This window comes from Gopherus evgoodei, chromosome 15 (genome assembly GCF_007399415.2).
Source record: "Gopherus evgoodei ecotype Sinaloan lineage chromosome 15, rGopEvg1_v1.p, whole genome shotgun sequence".
Lineage (NCBI taxonomy): Eukaryota > Metazoa > Chordata > Testudines > Testudinidae > Gopherus > Gopherus evgoodei.
In genome coordinates this window covers 20,176,274-20,197,917 of record NC_044336.1, presented here as the reverse complement: position 1 = coordinate 20,197,917, position 21,644 = coordinate 20,176,274, and the positions used below count along the sequence as shown (strand labels likewise).

General features: G+C 44.4%; 1 protein-coding gene across 1 annotated transcript in view; it reads right to left on the bottom strand.

Annotated features, from left to right (window-relative positions):
* Window positions 1-21,644, bottom strand: part of RAB11FIP4 (RAB11 family interacting protein 4) — a 226,700-nt gene that overhangs the window by 25,034 nt on the left and 180,022 nt on the right. Inside the window, 2 exon segments of the mRNA XM_030534485.1 lie at window positions 906-1,097; window positions 3,312-3,535. Of these exon segments, the coding sequence (XP_030390345.1) occupies window positions 906-1,097; window positions 3,312-3,535 (416 nt within the window).

Sequence of the window (21,644 nt, the reverse complement as noted above, 5' to 3'; positions counted from 1 at the left end):
CACGATTTTTCTTGGGTACCCCCAGTGAGCTTGTGTCCTTCTATAGGGTTGAAAACCACTGGTCTATGCAGGGGCGGCTCTAGGCATTTTGCCGCCCCAAGCACAGCAGGCAGGCTGCCTTCGACCGCTTGCCTGCGGCAGGTCTGCTGGTCCCGCAGCTTCGGCGGACCTCCAGCAGCCTGCCTGCTGCCCTCGCGGTGACCGGCACAGGGCCCCCCCCTGCGGCTTGCTGCCCCAAGCATGCGCTTGGCATGCTGATGCCTTGAGCAGCCCCTGGGTCCATGCTATCAGAACCACTGAGTCCAATTCTCTGATGTTCTGAGCCTAGGGTAATGGGAAAAAGACAGGATCAACTGATTGCAGTTCAGCTTCTCTCTCTCCAAGTACTAAAAGAGTGAGTACTTCCTGAAGAGATTGAACCTGAATGTCTTAAATCTGCTTATTTTTTTCCCAAAACAAGCTCATCCATCCTTATAAGACATGTCTATTTGTAAGGTAATATTTGATACAAAAAGAGTTTGAATGCTAGAAAGGAAGGAGACTTTCATACTAGTCATCCCCAAACATTGCACAAGCACTAACATTGCTCAAGGTCTAACCGGATTTCCAGCTTTAAGTCAGTCAATTTCTAATAGTTGCAAAATCCAAAGTATTGCAATATATAAAGAAAATCAATCTAGTAGCAAAGCTAGTGGGCTTACTCCAGTGTGACCTGACATTATGGGCACTGGAAACAATGCAGTTGTTGCTATGGCTTTTACAAGACAGACATTTGCCAGTAGTGTTGTGGGCAGAAATTGAAATTCTAGTTTTAAAATAACTAGACAATCCCAAAGTTCTGGTACGGCCCCTGTACATGTGCTCAGAAGGAAACACTGTCAAAATAAATAAGAATAAGTAGCAACCTGGAAGACACAGATGAGCCAAGGTCAGAGTAGGCATTGGTTCTGGTCTCATCATCCGGGCATGGACTGCTGGGAGTATAATCCACATCGTCTCCTTCCCCATAGTCTTCAAATTGTTCCTCGTTACTGATCAGAGAGGCGGTGGAATAGGTGGAGAGGTCAGAGGCTGCAGAGGGGTTGTGAGGACTTGACCTGAAACAAGACATCACAATGGGTAGGCGGCCAGCCCTCCTCCTCAGACTGCCTTTTGCCCAAGGCAGCATTTCTCAGCTGGCTTGGGTTGGGAACTCCTTATTCAAAGTCAAAAGCTTTCATGATCCACTTCCATTTACTAAAAAACTATCCCCAGTTACAACAATCAACCTGTAACAGTGGGCGTTTGTGTTTTGTGAGTTTGACAGGACAACTGACCTTGAAGGGCAGGGGATGTGGGAATCAGTGAAACAAGATTCTCTACTTTAGATTGTAATAATATTTTCAATGCCTCATGCTCACTTGCTGTTCACGAGCTTCCTCCTTTGGTGCGGAGGGTGTCCTACCACGAAGCTGACCGAAGGGTTCAGGAAGCACTTTAAAAAATTGGGGCGGAGAACAGGCTTAAATAAGGCTGAGAGTCACATGACGAGTCAGTGGCAGAGCCGGAATGAAATGGGAGCCTGACTCAAGTGTCCTAGACAACACGGGTGTTTCTGTATCACTGCTATTTTTACAATAAGCTAGACTCCTCTGCGTGAGAATTCACAAGCAGGGCCCGTTACTTTGTAGCTCATAGACTCATAGGTCAGAAGGGACCGTAGCTGGTCTCTTCTGGAATCTAAAGTTTAAACAAAGCAACATTTTAAAATGAACGGTGGCTGGATGGCACAAGTGTCATTTTCACATCCTGCCCCCTACCAGTATTTCAGATGTAGGCTCTTGTTTTTCCCTCCATTGCTGAGATGCACTTGTAATTCATATGTCTATGGTCAGTAATTTACAATGCCAGAATTTAGGGCAACTCAAGTCTTTCATGGGACAAGAGGACATTTGGGACCATACACATAGGCAGGCTTATATTCTGCTAGAGGAGATTTATCAGATTATTACTCCCTGAAGAGGGGACAGATTAGTAACTAGTCAGCGAAGTATTTTAACACTTTCTGTTCTTAAAGGTTGCAGTAAGGATTGTGCATGAAAGGATTCCGGGGACCAAAATTCGCATAGATACAACAGCTGCAGTTACTGTCTTAGATACTCACCTGGTCCCCCATTACCATAGCTTCTGAGCAGCTCAGTCTTTACCCTCAGATCCCCATTTCAAGGTAGGGCAGGGCTATTATACCCATTTTACAGAGGGGGAACTGAGGCACAGGGAGACTAAGTAACTTGCCAAAGGTCACTCAGGATGTCTATGGTGGATCAGGGATTTGAACCCAGGTGCTCCAAGCTAGCACCCTGGGGTCATCCTACTTCTCCAGGCCCACTGCTCCCCAGAGCCACAACTGACTGGAGTCCTAGACCTCGCTCCTCTTCTGTTATCTACACCTACAACTCCTGAAATATTTCAGTGGTTGGGACCGTCCAAACCCCATCCCTCCCACAATCTATGGTTGGCAGATGTGCAGTGAATGAGGTATGGATTACAGGAAGGGAAAGGAGGGTCATGATTAAGGCAGTTGATTGCTGCCCTGGAGAGTTGGATTCTATCCCTGCCTCTGCCACTGAGGTTCTACACTATGCTGGGCAAGTCACTTACCCCAGACGTTTCACAGGCGGTCACTAATCGCCTGATCCTCCTTTTGTGCATGCCTGAAATGACTTTTTAACATCGCAAGCCTGGCCTGCAACGCCCCAGCTGCCAACAAACTGAACGGTGCCTCCTGACGTCAGTGGGAATCCAGCACACAGGATGGCAACGCAACGCTCCTCACCGACACCTGCAAAGCCTGTTCAGCCCGGCCCTCGCATCCTTTGAGCATGATGGAAGGGTAACTAAGGCTGAAGAAGGACCTGCAAGCTCTGCTGCTCTGTGGTGGATTCACACTGAAGTCCTCATGCAAATGGACTCCAGGAGATAGGAAGGTGAAAAAAGAAAATCCACCCGGTTTTGGCAATTAGTGCAGTGATCAAACTCCATCAGCACTATCACTATAAAACGTGACTCTCTCCCAGCCGAGGTGCCACGGACACGCGTTAACTCACTGGAGCCAGGCGAACAAGCCAGAAGACACAAGGGTAGAGATTCCCATGGCTACGAGGGAAGATGGATGACCAAATCCCATTCATTTTAAATAGTGGGATCTGGACACCTATTTCCAGGTGTCTGAGAACCTCAGCCCTGACAGGCCTCAAACAAGAGCGATCAGCTGGTTTAACCTCCCCTCCCCCGCATAAGACTCATGTCTTGACAAGCACCTCACCACTCACTTGTCTACAGGCAGAAAGAGTCCGCTGAGCACGCTGTCCTTCTCTTCACTGCCACACACGTCAGATGCCTCAGAGCTCTGCGCACTCTCAATGGCACTGTCCATGTCGGACTCATGGTGGACCTCTTGCTGGGCTAGGGTCATCGTGTCTTCATCAGGAAACAGCTCTGACTCACTGTACACACTTTCACCGTCCAAATAGGGACCGTCCTGGATTTCGCTACCCTGCCCATGGAAGGGAAAGACCAGTCAGGAGACATACAAGTTTGTTGCAAGATTTGCAGAGTAAATGGAAGCAGCAGCCATATCCCTCTCCTGGAAACACCATCGGCATGCTGGTATTTGCATCAGAGTTGCATTTAAAGGGTTACTTTTGGGAGGCCCGATCCTGCAGACACTCAATGCACAGAGCTTCTCCTAAAGCATAAAATATTGCACACCTCTAACCAGCGTTACATAGAGTTACAGAGAGCCAGCTGTAGGAACACTTGTCTGGAACCACAACCTGCCTTCGACAGCAAGTGTCAACTAGGGCAGAACTGACTCCTGTTCACAACTGGGCCCCATCTTGCGCAACTGGAAATATCTAGTCTCCAATATTCATCTATCTGCAATGTTCTTTTCCCATAGTGTCCTTTACCAAGAAAGGTAGGTAAGGAACAGATTTTCAGTGGTCAGATAGTAATATAACCTCTCAGTAGAAATGCAGGGCCCAGTAGTAGCTATTTGCTTATTTGTTGAAAGGAAGAAGAATTTTGGGCCCAAATCTCCCCTCCAACATACAAGTCATTAGCCAGATACATTTTTGTATGGTTTCCAGTTTTGTTGTTATCCAGACATCTCTTCCAGCACACAGCAGTGCTGGTATACGCGTTTGCATATACCGGGAGCTGTGGTCTATCCTTGTGGATGCTCAGTTATTTTCTCTATGCTTTGAAAACAAAAGAACCAGTCACATGCCGAAGATTAATCTTCACTTGTAAAATTAAAGAAGTCCCTTACTAAGAGGACATTATATAGGAGCAGCAAATGTCCCAGATGAGGCAAGTGTGGTTTTGACTAACAGCTTTGTCACCCAGCTGAAGCAACAAGGAACTACTCTTGACCAGAAGAAAACTTCAACGTCTTAAAAACAGCCATTTGTAATAATCGTTACTAGAAATTCAGGTCTTATCTACCCTGGAAGACTGACATCGCAGGAACTAGCAGGATTATGATGTTACAGAGACCAAATTTGTGAGCCCTGATTATATGAAAAACAAAACTGATTTTTTATTCAGACTTTCAAACTTGGGGCTTGGCTACACTCACACTTTACAGCGCTGCAACTGGGGTGTGAAAAAACACCCTCCTGAGCGCTGCAAGATACAGCGCTGTAAAGTGTCAGTGTAATCAGGGCAGCAGCGCTGGGAGCGCGGCTCCCAGCGCTGCACGCTACACCCGTAAGGGATGTGATTTACATGCAGAGCCGCTGCCGCTCTGACTACACTCACACTTCAAAGCGCTGCCGCGGCAGCGCTTTGAAATTCCAAATGTAGCCATACACTTAGGCCATGTCTACATCTAAAATTTTGCAGCGCTGGTTGTTACAGCTGTATTAGTACAGCTGTATAGGGCCAGCGCTGCAGATTGGCCACACTTACAGCAACCAGCGCTGCAAGTGGTGTTAGATGTGGCCACACTGCAGTGCTGTTGGGCGGCTTCAAGGGGGGTTCTGGGAACGAGAGAGCAAACCGGGAAAGGAGACCAGCTTCGCCGCGGTTTGCTCTCGCGTTCCCCGAACCACCCTGCAAACCGCAGGGAAGGAGACCTGCTTGCTCGGGGTTCCGGGAACGAGAGAGCAAACCGGGAAAGGAGACCAGCTTCGCCGCGGTTTGCTCTCGCGTTCCCGGAGCCACCCAGCAAACCGCAGGGAAGGAGACCTGCTTGCTCGGGGTTCCGGGAACGAGAGAGCAAACCGGGAAAGGAGACCAGCTTCGCCGCGGTTTGCTCTCGCGTTCCCGGAGCCACCCAGCAAACCGCAGAGAAGGAGACCTGCTTGCTTGGGGTTCCGGGAACGAGAGAGCAAACCGGGAAAGGAGACCAGCTTGATTACCAGAGGCTTCCTCCTTCCACGGAGGTCAAGAAAAGCGCTGGTAAGTGTCTACATTGGATCACCAGCGCTGGATCCTCTACACCCGAGACAAAACGGGAGTACGGCCAGCGCTGCAAACAGGGAGTTGCAGCGCTGGTGGTGCCCTGCAGATGTGTACACCTTCAAAGTTGCAGCGCTGTAACTCCCTCACCAGCGCTGCAACTTTCTGATGTAGACAAGCCCTTAGTGTTTTAAGGAACTATTTAACTCCAATAACTTAAAAACAGTTGGGTGGAAAGCTCAGTGTAAGTTAACACTTCAAACCCCCCCCCCCCACAAATTCACTTAAGGACACCCACTCCAATTCCCTGGGCCCTCCAAAAGTTGTCCAGCCAAAATAGGGGTGCGGGGCCAGCTGTAGTCTGGGACTACAGTACACATGCTCAAAATCTTTGCAGGGTAGGGGGCCTAAGTTTGACTTTGAAACTGAAACAAGATGCCAGTTACTTGTATTCATGGAATGCCACCGCTGACAGCAAGTGAAGAAATAAATTTATATATAAAATGAAGAACTGCTCTCTGTTATACTTCACTGTTGGGCATGCCATCACTGATCTTCATATCTGTAGACTGAGACAAGTTGTTTCCAAGCAGTTAACTCCCTGCTGGTTCCTCTCCCAGCTCTACATCAGGTATGCTTTTGCAAAGGAACATCCTTTATGCAAATCACTGTAAAGCCCTACTGATACTGCAGAACTTTGGACTCATCTGTTTCTAGGAAGTGATTTCCTCCTCAACATATACTATGAATGCTCACTGATGTTACATAGGAATTATATACTCAGGCTAAAGGCCAGTGTATTTAAAGGGCACTTTAATACAGATCTTTTCCGTGTTAGTCATATTAAATAGTGACTTCGGTCTAGGGGTAACATTTTCAAAAGTGCCTAAGTGACTTTTGAAAATGGGACTTAGCCACTTTTGAAAATTTTACCTGAGATCTACACATCACAACATTAGTCAGAGGGGAGGTAGTGCTGCCTAGTGGCTAGATCATTGCACTGGACTCCCAGAGACTTGGGTTCTATTCCTGGTTCTTCTGCTGGGTGAACTTGGGCACTTTTCCTGCCTCAGTTTCTTCATCTGTAAAACAAGGATAACCATTCTTCCTCTCCTTTATAAGATGCCTTAAAAGACATGCGAATATATATTTACATACAAAAATTGTACTGCTTATTTGTAACATCTTTAGATAGCTACAACAATTGGACAGCCACCAGCCCAGAATGGGCATGAGTCACCCTGGATGTTTGTTGCAGCATGGTAACCCACATGGCCTCAGAGTTGCCATATTTCTTAAGAGTTTAATGCAATTAAACACTATCTACTGTTACAGAAACATCCGGAGCTGTTAAAATTCTGCAATCCAAGAGAAGGTGGCACTCTGGAAGTCTTACTGAAAAATGTATTGTTTAAGTAAATCTTTACACAGCAGGTAAATCTCACTAGTATTAAAACAAATTAATATGAGAAACTGAAGGTCAACAGCAGCATAACAGACTCTCATTACAAATCCTGCAGGTAATAGCTTATGTTTTGTTTTCTAATAATAGGAACCCAGACTCTCTGAAAAGGTCCATTAGCAATTAAATATACAGTCACTCTCTCCAGAGTGCTAGGTGCTCCTTCAACTCCTCCCTACCAATTTGCGACAGGCTAATAAGCCACATTTGTATTACAATGTATATTTATAAGTCACAGCACACACTGTACCTAGCTCTTTTGTGTCAGCATCATGTATTATCGTTCCCAATTATAATTATTCCTCTACTCTTTAAGATCTCCACTTCTAACCCCTTCTACGGTACCGGTGTTGGGAAACCATCACCTTCCAGTCAGAGCTTAAATTCTCAGTATTTTCCAGAGCCCTGGGGCGTTAGCACGGTGGGACATGCCAGGGCTTGGAGCTTCACAGCCCTGCGGGTTTGAAAATATTTACTGGAACTCTGCTCCGGGCAGTTCCAGCTGAATTTAAGCCCTGCCCCTGGTAGCCAGTTTACTGCAAAAACGTGTGCACAACTCCTCAGAAATTTGCTTTATACCCAGAGGAAGCTAATTGTTATACAGCCAGACATAACAGCCGCTTCCAGAAAAGGAGTCGATTGGCTCACCTGACAAGAGTTGCTTCCCATGAACTATGAGGAACTCCTCCTGTTAGAGACTTGACTTCAGCACAGTGCAGGCCATACATGCAGCCAGCCTATCAAGCAAACTGATGGCTTGTTACGCTCTAGAGCTTTGCCACCAGATGGAAGACAATCTAGCCTTTGTATCAGACAATTTCTCCCCCACCATGGAGCACTATAAAAGTTCTCAGCACAAGCTGAATAACATGCCTATCGTCCTTATAATAGAAGCACTACCTTCTTAAACAATACAGGGGGGTGAGGGCAGCTGTGTGAAACTGCTTGGGGTTTTGGAAATGTCAGGAATGCCAGAGGGCAGTCAAAGGTGCATGGTAAAATGAGTTAATCACATCTACATATATAGGGTGCATGAATGCATACAGAGTCAAACTTTAGAAGACTTTTCTAGGAATTCTATAACTTAAGGCCTATCTTCATTACAAATACAACCCTGTCAGGAGACTTGATTCTAGCACATTTAGTCTTGCTTTGTTGATGGGATTTTGGTGTTTTAACCACATCTCCAAACTGCGGTAAGGCAAGCACACCACTTGTGGAAGTCAAGGTTCAAATATGTTAAAGCCAGCTGTATTACTGAAGGCCATACAAGTTCTGTTAGTCAATGGCAAACATGTGAAACAACCCTTCCTAGTGCTTTGAAACAAAACTGCAGATGCTCCAAGCTCAGCTTGGCTTCTTATGATCTTTCAGTGGTCAAGCTCTGAGATCTGTTAGCTGAAGAGTCATTGCTAGAGAACACACACTTTTATCAAAGACTTATCTTTATAAGTGGAAAGAGTATATCTAAATGATGCTTAAGGCATAATGAGGTTATAAACTTCCAGGGACTAGTCACAGAATTCAATTTTAATTTTTTTTTGTAATTGACAGAGAATATCAATTTTTTTTAGCATTTTTCTATTTTTATCTATTTAAATTTTCACAGTTGCACAAAATGATAGGGAAGGGCTCAACGTTACATATGAAAATATACGAAGTAAATATCCTTAAAATCAAATTCTGGTAAGTGCTCAAGCAGCATTTTTCTTACTTTGCCTATCTGTAAGCGTCAATCACTGATGGAAATATTTTTTCATCAGTTTGTGTACACACACAGTGAAATTGATGTTTACAGATATACATAGAATCCTTCCAAGCCTAAATATTCACAAATGGAGCTGCAGTAGGTCAGAGGAAATGACAAAGAAAATACCCATGACATGTACAGAGGAAAAAATAAACCGCCACAAAACCCACTACTAGAGAGATTAAAGCTGGAGTTAGTGAATACCATTACTAAGCAACACGCTTTGCAAGTGTACATTACTAGCTAAAGCTATCAAAATATTTAAACCTTTAAGCATTAATATCAGTAATCTCAGCTTCATACAAGACTGTCAGTGGTGAAAGTACATTTAGCACAAGAAGCTTATATACCCACTGCTACAAGACGACACTTAAAATTTGTTTTTAAATGAGTACATGTTGAAAGTTAAATCTCATTTTTTCCCTACATTGCCTAGAAATAAAGCATTCCTGTACAAAATAAGAGATTGATTGGCACACATGCTTTTCAGCTTTTCTTTTTAAAAAAACCTGGTATTTAGGTTGGGTGTAAGATGCATAGAACATTGCAACCCCAAGTTATTGATTGTTTAAAAAAAAAATCCACACATAAGCTTACAGAGGGAATAGAAAGGCAACGATACAACCGGAAAATGAATTATATACCTGGATTCTTACTAAAGTCTGCTCCCTATTTTTCTTGGTATAGTCAAGACAATAAAATTGTGACTAGTTGTTTTGGAAGGTTCCTATATAGCAGATACTACAGCATGTCAAACAATACTAAACAGCTTGGGATTAAGAGAAGCAACGCTCACATTATTATCTAATCAAGTACTCAAGGTATCCTAAAGTGCTTTACATGCCAGTGAGATAGATAATTCTGCAGCAAGTGCTTAATATACAGCAATATTTTGCTCTGCAGTAACACCTGCTGTCTGTGGATCTCAGAACACTTAGCAAAAATTAATGAATTCCCTTCCTCGAGGGGCAAAAATTGAGGCTTAAGTCTTATCCACATTTAACACAGATGAATAAACTGGGGCACAGTGGTTAGTGACATTTAGACGATCACAGCAAGTTCGAAGGAGAGCCAAGAACAGAACCCAGATTTCTGTGCTCTATTAGAACTCACTGTCTTCCTTTGAGCCCCATGTAGGCAATCACAGCAGCCATTTTGAAGTTCAATGACTAGATGGTTCGAGGAAATGCAATTTCAGAGGTCTGACCCTAAAGGTTAGTAGGCTGAACTGGCCCCAGGTTGGAAGTGTCAGAGATAGTTATTAAAATGCTTTAATACTTTAACTTTCTAGACACTAAAAAAAAACCATGGACTGAAAAGAGACATTGGATTTATGGCTTATTACAACAATCTATAACCTACTAACAACTCACCCTGCTGCTTCCCCCACCTTCCCAGGTGTTAATGCACTGCTCCACCTTGAATGGTCTCATGAAATATGCATTAACTGCTTATGCAAAACCATCTGCCCTATCTTGTATTTAGCTGCGACACTCTGAGCAAGACTGCGTCTACAATAGCACTTCTGTTTATGTCACTCAGGGGTGTGAAAACAAACCTCACCCCTGTGAGTGACGCAAGTTACACGGCTAGAAGCACCAGTGTGGACACCAACCATGGGAGAGTGTCTCTGCTTGTTGGGGGTGGTTTAATTATGTCGATGGGGAGAGCTCTCGCTCGTCACATAGAGCGGCTACATGTGTGATCATACTGTGGCACAGCTGCACTGATTCAGCTGTAAGCTAGCTAGTGTAGACATGACCTAAGTTTCCCAGACCTGAAGAGCAGCTCCGTGTAAGCGTGTAACCTTGTCTCTCTCACCAGCAGAAGTTGGTCCAATAGAAGATATTACCTCACCCATCTTGTGTCTTTATATCCTGGGACCAACATGGCTGCAACGACACTATGTACATTCAAATACTGACAGTTATCATTTGAAAATTGGCATCTATCTGCCAACAAGCAGTCTGGAACCAATGGATATGCCCACATGAATCCTTTCAGATCTAAGGGCTTGTTTACACTGGCAATTAACAGCGCAGCAACTTTCTCACTCAGGGGTGTGAAAAAACACCCCCCTGAGCGCAGCTAAGCACCAGTGTAAACTGTGCCCCAGCGCTGAGAGCTATGCTCCTTTTGAGGCATTTGGTGTTTTTTTTTGTTGTTTTTTTTTTTTAAGAGCACTGGGAGAGCTCTCTCCCAGCGCTGCGCCACGACCACACAAGGCACATTAAAGTGCTGCCCATGTAAACTGGCCCTAAAAGGAGGTACATACAGTTGCTTGCAAGTACTATCCAGCTATCTGGCCTCTATATCCATAGCATCTGATGACCTCACAAGTATTGAAGTTTATCCTACCAACATCCAATAGGGTGTTGTGAAGTATAAAAATCAGAAGCAGATTTCACCCCGAATTACAACAGTTTAACTGTCTTGTTAGTTAAGACTGGGATTTCCAAGGATATAATTGATAATAGTCTTGATCAAGTGACCGCCGCCAGGACGCCTGCACTCAATTCAACCAATTCCCTCAGAGTGGTCTTCCTGCTTTCATTGAATCTGCCAGTTTGATCCTAATCAGTAACAGTATGTCAGAGTTGTCCTTCCATCCCAGTCTAAACACCAGAAAAAGAGTCACCTCAGCACAATGGGAGGGGAACAGGTGCCATGGAGAGATACGCAAGACTTGGCAGCCTCCCATCTAAATACTGTTTAGCATCACAAACCTACTAGAAGAATAGGCTCTTGTCCCAGCTGCAAAAAGCCTATTGAATTTGAAGGCCAACATCTCACACTATTTAGTATGGGGGGAGGTTCTGCTAGAAGACTTCCAGACACCCTGTGCTTTCTGCAAATTAAGTGTATTTAAACCAACAGTTACATCCACGTTTTAAATAGGTATGTAATTTTTCCTTCAGTTTTCAGAAGGACGTAAAGAGCAGGTGACTCACTCACTAGTTCTTTGAATGAAAGTGGCAGAAGTCCTGCATCTGGCGAGACAAGCGCAGAATAAAGTGCTCAGCTAAGCAGTTAATAAATCGTGCTTCTACATTTCAGTTCACTGAGAAGTTTTAGAACTTCCTATCAGCAGGCAAGTCTCACCCACACAGCTGTAGTCGGTAGGCAACCATATGAACAAATGCCTTCAATTAAGCGGTCAGAAACAGGTAGAGGGGAACAGTAGCCTTGCCTAGCCCTCTGGTCTAGCAAGAAGGGATGACAGCAGGAATTCCAAAGCAGCTGGTGTTTAAAATAAATCTTTGAAAGAGTCAGAGATCAGTATGTGGAGAATTACTATTCTATTGAGCTATTCAAAATGAGAAGCTATTTTAAGGCTACAAATTACAGTTTGTTCAGTGCAGTCACTCTGTGGGACTGTTTAGTTACTTGGGTCTAACATTTAAAGTTCAATTTTAGAGTTAACCTGACACAAAGCTGGAGTGTGCTGAGAAGGGTTTCTAGGAGAGGGTATTCTTTAGAATCAGTCTATCATTAAATGCTGGACAGCATCCCATAAAGCTGGTAAGAATCGAGGTACAGTGCAAGAGCCTGACTAGAGTCTAGCATGCTGTCAGTCATCTGCATGTAGAAGATAATATTACTGGCTCACACAGTGGTGCAATTCAGGGCCAGTGTGTTGACTAAAGGTACGTCTACACTACAGGATTATTCCGATTTTACAGAAACTGGTTTTTTAAAAACAGATTGTATAAAGTCGAGTGCATGCGGCCACACTAAGCACGTTAATTCGGCGGTGTGCATCCATGTACTGAGGGTAGCGTCGATTTCCAGAGCATTGCACTGTGGGTAGTTATCCTGTAGCTATCCCATAGTTCCCGCAGTCTCCCCCACCCATTGGAATTCTGGGTTGAGATCCCAGTGCGTTATGGTGCAAAAACAGTGTCGCGGGTGGTTCTGGGTAAATGTCATCACTCAATCCTTCCTCCGTGAAAGCAACGGCAGACAATCATTTCGCACCCTTTTTCCCTCTAGATTGCCTGGGCAGACGCCATAGCATGGCAACCATGGAGCATGTTTTGCCTTTTGTCACTGTAATCGTACGTGTACTAGATGCTGCTGACGGAGGCAGTACTGCAGTGCTACACAGCAGCATTCATTTGCCTTTGCAAGGTAGCAGAGACGATTGCCATCTCTATTGCACCATCTGCCATTGTAAATTGGCGATGAGATGATGGTTATCAATCATTTTGCACCACTTGCATTTGGAAATTGGCGATGACTGTTATCAATCCTTTTGTACTGTCTGCTGCTGTCATGGGTGCTCCTGGCTGGCCTCGCTGAAGTTGGCCGGGGGCACACGGACAAAAATGGGAATGACTCCCCGGGTCATTCCCTTCTTTATGTTTTGTCTAAAAATAGAGTCAGTCCTGCCTAGAATATGGGGCAAGTGTACTAGAGAGCCAGAGAGCACAGCCACTCCGTGTCAGAGCCCCAGATATCCCGCAGAAATGATGAGCTGCATGCCATTCTAGGGGGTGCCCCTGCAGCAACCCCACCGTTGCTTCCCTCCTCCCCTAATCCTCCTGGGCTACCGTGGCAGTGTCCCTCCATTTGTGTGATGAAGTAATAAGGAATGCAGGAACAAGAAACACTGACTTTTTAGTGAGATAAAATGAGGGGGAGGCAGCCTCCAGCTGCTATGATAGTTCAGGTAGCACATTAAATGGAGGCGGAGAAGAGGAGCACAGCTTCCCGCTGCTATGATAGTCCAGGGAGTATAGAATCTTTTCTTTAGATATAAAAGGGCGGGGGGTGGCTGATGGAGCTCAGACTCCAGCTGCTATGATGAGGACAGTTTTCAATCCTTTTGCACCGTCTACCAGGAATGACCAGGAATCATTCCCATCGTTGCCCAGGCGCCCCCAGCCGACCTCACTGAGGCCAGCCAGGAGCACTCACAGGATGAGGAGGACGGTTTTCCACCATTTTGTACTGTCTGTCATCAGGAAAGGAAGGGGAGGGGATGCTGCTGTTCAGCGCCGCAGCACCACGTCTACCAGCAACATGCAGTAGACATACAGTGACATTGAAAAATGGCGAGAAATGATTTTTTCCCCTTTTTTTTCATGGGGCTCGGGAGGGGGAGTAAACTGACGAGATATACCCTGAACCACCCCGGACAATGTTTTTGACCCTTCAGGCATTGGGAGCTCAGCCAAGAATGTAAATGCTTTTCGGAGACTGCGGGATAGCTGGAGTCCTCAGTCCCCCCTCCCTGAGCGTCCATTTGATTCTTTGGCTTTCCATTATGCTTGTCACACAGCACTGTGCTAAGTCCCTGCTGTGGCCTCTGTCTATCATAGCCTGGAGATTTTTTTCAAATGCTTTGTCATTTCGTCTTCTGTAACGGAGCTCTGATAGAACAGATTTGTCTCCCCATACAGCGATCAGATCCAGTATCTCCCGTACAGTCCGTGCTGGTGCTCATTTTGGATTTGGGACTGCATTGCCACCCGTGCTGATCAGAGCTCCACGCTGGGCAACCAGGAAATGAAATTCAGAAGTTCGCGGGGCTTTTCCTGTTAACATGGCCAGTGCATCTGAGTTCAGATTACTTTCCAGAGCGGTTACAATGGTGCACTGTGGGATACCGCCCGGAGGCCAATACCGTTGAACTGCGACCACACTAACCCTAATCTGACACAGCAATACCAATTTCAGCGCTACTCCCCTCATCGGGGAGGAGTACAGAAATCAGTTTAAAGAGCCCTTTCTATCGATATAAAGGGCTTCATTGTATGGACGGGTGCAGGGTTAATTCAGTTTAATGCTGCTAAATTCGGTTTAAACGCGTAGTGTAGACCAGGCCTAAAACACAAAACTTCTACCTCTGTGCCCTTCGTACTTAACTATGTGAGCACAAGGCAAAGCCAGGGCTTTTCAACAGTTGCTTTGTGCTCTTTTTTAAGCAAGTGTAAACTGACCCTCAGTTTCCAGTGCTAATGAAAATAATTAAGCAATCAATTTGCAAAGACCTAGAAAATAATAAGGTGATAAGTAACAGTCAGCATGGATTTGTCAAAAACAAATTAGTGTTAAACCAACCTCAGAGCTTTCTTTGACAGGGTAACAAGTCTTGTGGATGGGGAAAAGCGGTAGACGTGGTGTATTTTGACTTTAGTAAAGCTCTTGAGATGGTCTTGCATGACCTTCTCATAAACAAACTAGGGAAATACAATCTAGATGGAGCTACTATAAGGTGGGTGCAAAACTGGTTGGAAAACCATTTCCAGCGAGTAGTTATCAGTGGTTCACAGTCATGCTGGAAGGGCATAATGAGCTGGGTCCTGCGGGGATTCGTCCTGGGTCTGTTCAATATCTTCCTCAATGATTTAGATAGTAGCATAGATAGTATAGTTATAGTGTGAAGATACCAAGCTGGGAGGGGTTGCAAGTGCTTTGGAAGGTAGGATTAAAATTAAAAATGATCTGGACAAACGGTCTGAAGTAAATAGGAAGAAATTAAATAAAGGCAAATGCAAAGTACTCCATTTAGGAAGGAACAATCAGTTGCACACATACAAAATTGGAAATAACTGCCTAGGAAGGAGTACTGTGGAAAGGAATCTGGGGGTCATAGTGGACCACAAGCTAAATGAGTCAACAGTGTAACACTGTTGCAAGAAAGTGAACATCATTCTGGGCTGTATTAGCAGCAGTGTTGTAAGAAAGACACGAGAAGTAATACTTCCACTTTGATTAGGCCTCAACTGGAGTATTTTGTCCAGTTCTGGGCACCACATTTCAGGAAGGATGTGAACAAACTGGAGAGAGTCCAGAGAAGAGCAATAAAAATGATTAAAGGTCTAGAAAACATGAACTATGAGGGAAGATTGGAAAAAAAATGGGGTTTGTTTAGTCTGGAGAAGAGAAGACCGAGAGGGGACATGATAACAGTTTTCAAGTATGTAAAAAGGTTGTTACAATTAGGAGGAAGAAAAATTGTTGTTCTTAACCTCTGAGGACAGAACAAGAAGCAATGGGTTTAAATTGCAGCAAGGGAGATTTAGGTTGGACATAAGGAAAAACTTCCTGTCAGAGTGCTTAAGCACTGGAACAAATTGCCTAGGGAGGTGGTGGAATCTCCATTATTGGAGACTTAACAGCAGGTTGGACAAACACCTGTCAGGGATGGTCTAGATAATTAGTCCTGCCACAGGTGCAGGGGACTGGACTAGATGACCTCTCGAGCTCCCTTCCAGTTCTATGATTACTATGCCTGAAAATGGTTTGCAGACTGGAGCCAGCCCAGGAATTGCAGGAGTTAGAAGTGTTTGCACTACACCACCTGTCACTGTATTTGGTGGTAACAGAAGTGCCAGACTTTTAATATCAGGGTCCAGTTTGAAGCCCTCCTTTTCAATGTGCATTGTTTTTCTGGGAAGTTCTGACATTAGTGATTTTAGCAGAGAACTAATTGGAGCAGCTAAGAAAGTTGCCTTCCCTGTAGAGATTAAAAGATAGCATTGATTGCCAGACTCACTTAGCTGCCACTATCGGCTGAATGCAACACAAGCAATAATGCTCTAAGCTGTAGATAGGGCATGTCTCTGGGAAGGGAGAACAGGCTGGGTTTGTGAAGGTCATCACCCAGCATTAGCAACTGTGGAATATTTTCCCCCAGTTTCCACAGTGCAGATAGAACCAGTGGCAGAAAACCTAAGTGCCTGACTCATTCTCTTTCCAGCACTGCACAGCACGTCTTTTCTTTTGAAATGCAAGACATTTTCCATCCTGACTTATATAGCTTATTTAAAAAACAAAACAACAGCAGCAAAGTGTTACAAATGTCACTTTAAGATTAAGGTGACCATTGTTAGCAGGAGATGGAGGAGCCCAATTAATATTGACATTTTAGGTAACGGTTCACAGTGTTTACACCATGTGAAACTCTTCTCATCATGCAAGCTTCTAGATTGCTGACCTGAGCAAAACAGAGTCACAGCCCTCTTTCAGCATTACAAGTTTATGGCCGATAACCCTCTTTGTTGGCTTATCTTGGAGTCAGGAGGGGGAGGGTGCTCCAACCTGCCTCCACATTCATCTGCAGAGGGAACAGCAATCCTCATGGCTCTTTACTGAAGGTCTCGCCCTCAAGATAGAAGTGTTAAGCACGTGCTGAAAAGCAAGTTAGGGTGAGCTGTGTCCCAGCTGCAGGGTACATGCTAAGAGAGTGCCTCTGCTTTATAAAGCCTGGGTAACACTTAAATACAGTCAGTTTACATATGGCACTTGCCAAAAATAAGTTCTTAGCACCACATGGTAAACTTGGCATAATTAACACTCATGAGTAATCTTTGCTTTAAGTCACAGCAATCTCCTTCCTCTGTACAGCCCAAGAGCAGCTTGAGGATGGGGATGTGGGAGAGAGGCATGTCTGTCAATCTCTCATTGGGGATCACTTCCTCGGACTTTTCTTCTCTCTCAGAGCCTTGACTAAATAAACATTTGTACCCTTTCCTTGCAATGGTGCATGAGCATTTATCACCATTGTACCGTAAGCAATTTCACCACGGTGTCATCTTGGTGAGGAGACTGCAAACACCGCTGTGCCCGGTGCTCCATCTAACTAACCCCAGCCAGCTGTCACATTAGCCACAACAATCCTGATGAACACCAAAGCTAAGTCATGATTCATTTTGTGCTAGTTAACACATGCTCATTCCATAATACAGACAAGCTCTAAGATACCGTTCAGCTAAAAATCTGCTCTGAAATGCTTACTGCTTCCCGAGTGCAATGTTACACCATGCAATGAAGCAGACAGGTGTGTTGGAGAGAAGCACTTACGGTATTTTCTCTCTCTATTCACAAATGGCTTCTCAATCCAATTCTGCAACTAAGTCTAGTGTATAAAGTACAAGATGTTCATTCTAACTAGCATTTTCTGCTCAGAAGATCGCGGAGCTCAGGCACACACGAACTGTAGCATTTCTTTTCCTTGAGAAGCCTCAAGGGCAAAGACTTGGATACACAGTAACTGAGAGAGAAGTCTTGCTGGGGCTGCACTAGGCATATGGATAAAGCTCCTCTAGCAGCCTTATTGCAAATTTGAGTGGATGTGGGGGGAAAAAATCTGGGTGCAAGAAGCAGCCAAAAATTCCCTAGAATGAAGGAAATCAGTTCGACTGCATCAGTGATGTGCTTTGTCCGGCAGGAGGGAAAGATATTCATTGGCATAGTGTTGGAAAAGGGGATGGTTGGACATGGAATACGGAAATCAAAAGCCGTGTACTGTGAAATAAGGGATTGCACAAGAACTGTCGGGAAATCATATTTAAGTAGGAAGTAACGTGTTCCTTGCCTTTGAAAGTGAATTCAGAAGGAAAGGGTACTGTTGGAGCTGAACAAAGAGCAAAAGATATTTTAAAAAATTATCCTATCACTATCCAGTGCCTGGGCAACAGAGAATGGGAAGTTCTTCCAACTCCTTCTGCCACAGAGGGCAGGGTCATTTTTGTTAGGTTCTGCAAAATTCTTCACAGCTGGCCGGGTCCAGGCGTGATTTTTCCATTTATTGTACCCAAAAAGATTTTTATTTTTTTGATCTGGAAGACAAAACACACACCACCACCACCACAAAGCCCCCCTTCCCCCTCTGGTAAATCCAGAGCAGATTAAGTCAAATTTCCTGAAAACTGCAAAATAAAATAAACCTCTGGGCTAAGCCCAAGGCTGGGAAGTTCCAGCACTGATTAGAAATCTCTCATTCTAATACTCATTTATAGCTCTTCTCATCAGGAAGTCTGAATACACTTTAGAAAGGGGGATAAGGATACAGAAGGGAAAACAGAGGCACAGAAAGGTTAAGGGTTACATCAGTGGTTCTCAAACTGAGGTCGGGACCCCTTGGGTGGGGGGTTGCAAATGGTCAACCTCCACCCCAAACCCCACTTGCCTCCAGCATTTATAATAGTGTTAAATATATTAAAAAGGATGTTTAATTTATTAAGGGGTTCGCACTCAGAGGCTTGCGATGTGAAAGGGGTCACCAGTAAAAAAAGCTTGAGACTCACTGGATTACATTTTCAAGCACCTGATTTCCATGTTCAAAAGTGACTTGGGCTATGGGAGTTGGACACGTAAGTCTCAGGGGCACTTCTAAGTGCCAAGTCACTTTTGAAAATGGGACTCAGGGTAAGAATTTTCAGAAGCGATTAAGTGATTTAGATCTGGTCTACCCGTAAGACAGCACAGCTAGTGCTGTGAAAAAACTACACCTCTAGCGACACAGCTGTTCTGACAAAAACTCCATATAGATGCACCTTTGTTGACAAAAGAGGCCTTCTGTCAGCTGAACTAATGTTCAGGAAGGTTGTGTTCCTACACTGGCAAAAAAAACCCTTCTGTCGGCCAGGCTGTGCCAACGCAGGCTTAATGTCACACAGCAAGTAATAGTCAAAGAGATCCAGAATTCTACTGGTTACAAGCCAGTGAAAAGAGGGGATTCATTTTTAGTGGAAGCCTGAACGAAGCCTTAACTAGAACTTTCATTCACAACAAAGCCTGTAACATATACTCCCAAGAAGAAAAATACACTAAGGGGGCTCAACTCATATGTTAGCTATTTAGGTTTCAGTTTAATCACGTTAAGACACTACAGCTTTTTTTTAAGCTGAAAACATAGAAAGCAGTGTAAGAATCAATTACAATATGGAATTTGAGCCAGCAAGACCAGTTCAGCTACTCATGTGCCTGAAAATACCATTTGGTGTTTCCCCCAAACTGATCCAATGAGTCAACAGTCTGCATGCAGAGGGCAACGTACCCAAGCAAGACCTGCATGAGGGTTCACTGTACACATGTGTTTTCTGCAAACAAATATTGGTCAGAGAGCAACTGCAATGAATTTGTGCCCTTGGGAAGCCAGCTCTCAAAGGCAGCTGAGAGCCCAAGCTGTGTGGAGAAGAGGGTGAGTGTCTGTGTGGGAAGCAGTTATTCTTTTCTGATCTGTGATCTCCACTTATAATAATTGGAGATAGACCAATCTCCTAAAACTGGAAGGGACCTCGAAGGGTCATTGAGTCCAGCCCCCTGCCTTCACTAGCAGGACCAAGTATTGATTTTTGCCCCAGATCCCTAAGTGGCCCCCTCAAGGATTGAACTTACAAATCCGGATTTAGCAGGCCAATGCTCAAACCACTGAGCTATCCCTCCCCCAACTTTCTTTAGTAAGGTGTAAATATGCCTTTGTTGGGGTATTTTGTTGTTGTAGTAGGGGTTTTTTTTGCACACAAAGGAACACAACTACAGCAGAATTCTAAAGCTCAAAGTAGCATTCAATATAAGACAGTTATGCAACTAATAAGCCCTTCTAGGCATTCTATCACAGAATACAGCTATTTTAGCCTCTTACAAGCAGAATCTTCTCCTTTCTTGTTACACCAGTTTGTGTGAACACTTGCAGAGCTGCCTTTAGAAAGAGTAATGGGGGGAAGGTGGTGTTACTTTTTAAAGTTACGATTACTATTTATTTTATCTTCAGATCATACAACAATACAAAACAAGTCACTACTTCTGTACCGCAGGGCTGAGAACACAGAAGAGAATTTTAAAAACACCAACGTTCTACCTAATATTGCAAAAGAGCAAAACGCATTCCTAACACAACAAAACAACGCTGCTGTCAGAATGCTGTTCTTCCCCATTTTCTTCTTATGTTTGTTACACCTGCTTATTTTAAGCTTGGCCCCAATCCTGCAAGCTGTTCCATCTAGGTGGACCATTACACCCGAGCCTAGGTCATATGCAGGATCATGGAGGAGTGGTCTATGTGGCCCGGCATGTAGAATTGGGGACATAGATTACTGGGCTCCTTTACGATAGGGTTTTAACCACCAGGGTTATTACAACAACATAGCGGCTCTACTGTAAAACCTATTGTAGACACTGCTCCAGTATAAGACACAGTTTACAGGAGGTTAAACTGTGCCAATGCAGCACATCAACACTGGAAATCTGCAGTGGTGCAGCAGCTAAACTGTTAGTTTCACACATGCATTAAGAGTAGATTTATACTACTATGCCCTGTGCAAACATTGTTTAACTGGAGCTTTACCACCATTCATAGCCTGACATAATGCAGCCTTCACTTTTATTTATTTATTATTGATGGTAGTGACTAGAGGCTCTGATAAGGCCCCCATAATTAGAAGATAGCCCCTGCCCTTAAGACCTTGCATTTTATAATAGTTGCCTATTCTCTTCTACACCATTGCAATACTAGGTCATACAGCAAGTCTGCATGGACTCCAGCAAAGAGAGAAACTGAAGCTGTATACTCCTGAGACGCTGTATACTCCTGGATGGATTATGTGACACTGCACTCACTAAAGAGGAAACGGATCTGGGGAAGATGAACAGTTTCAAACCCAGTGTTTGGTGAGAGAGAATCCCCCCAATTTCCATAGCACAAGGGGAAAATCTTGCCTTGGGAAACAAATAGGCTGCTCACCAATGTTGGTGAGGGCAGGACAAGCATGATTAAGGATGCATTTTTGGTTGGGGCTATAGCTTGGGCTATCTACACATGGACCCTCAGGAAAGTTAATCTGAATGACCTGTTAAAGTAGATTAGTTAAACTACATTAGAAGACTGCATTCACACAGGGATTGAATCTGGTTTAAATAAACCAGTTTAAATGCACCCTTTTAGTTCATTTGGATTAATTTCCCTTGAGTGTCCTGTGTAGACAAACCTAGTTTACCTCACATTAGAGATCAAAGAGTCCCATCTAAACTCTGATACCTCTTTAAGGAGGGAGTAAACTCTCTGGGTATGTCTACACTGTTTGCTGATCCGGCAGGCAGCAATGGATCCAGCAGGGATCGATTTATCACGTCCAGTCTAGATGCAATAAATTGACCCCTGAGCTCTCTCCTGTTGACTCCTGTACTCCAGCACCCTGAGAGGATGCAAGCAGAGTTGACAGGGGAGCAGCAGCAGTTGACCCCTCTGTAGGTGTA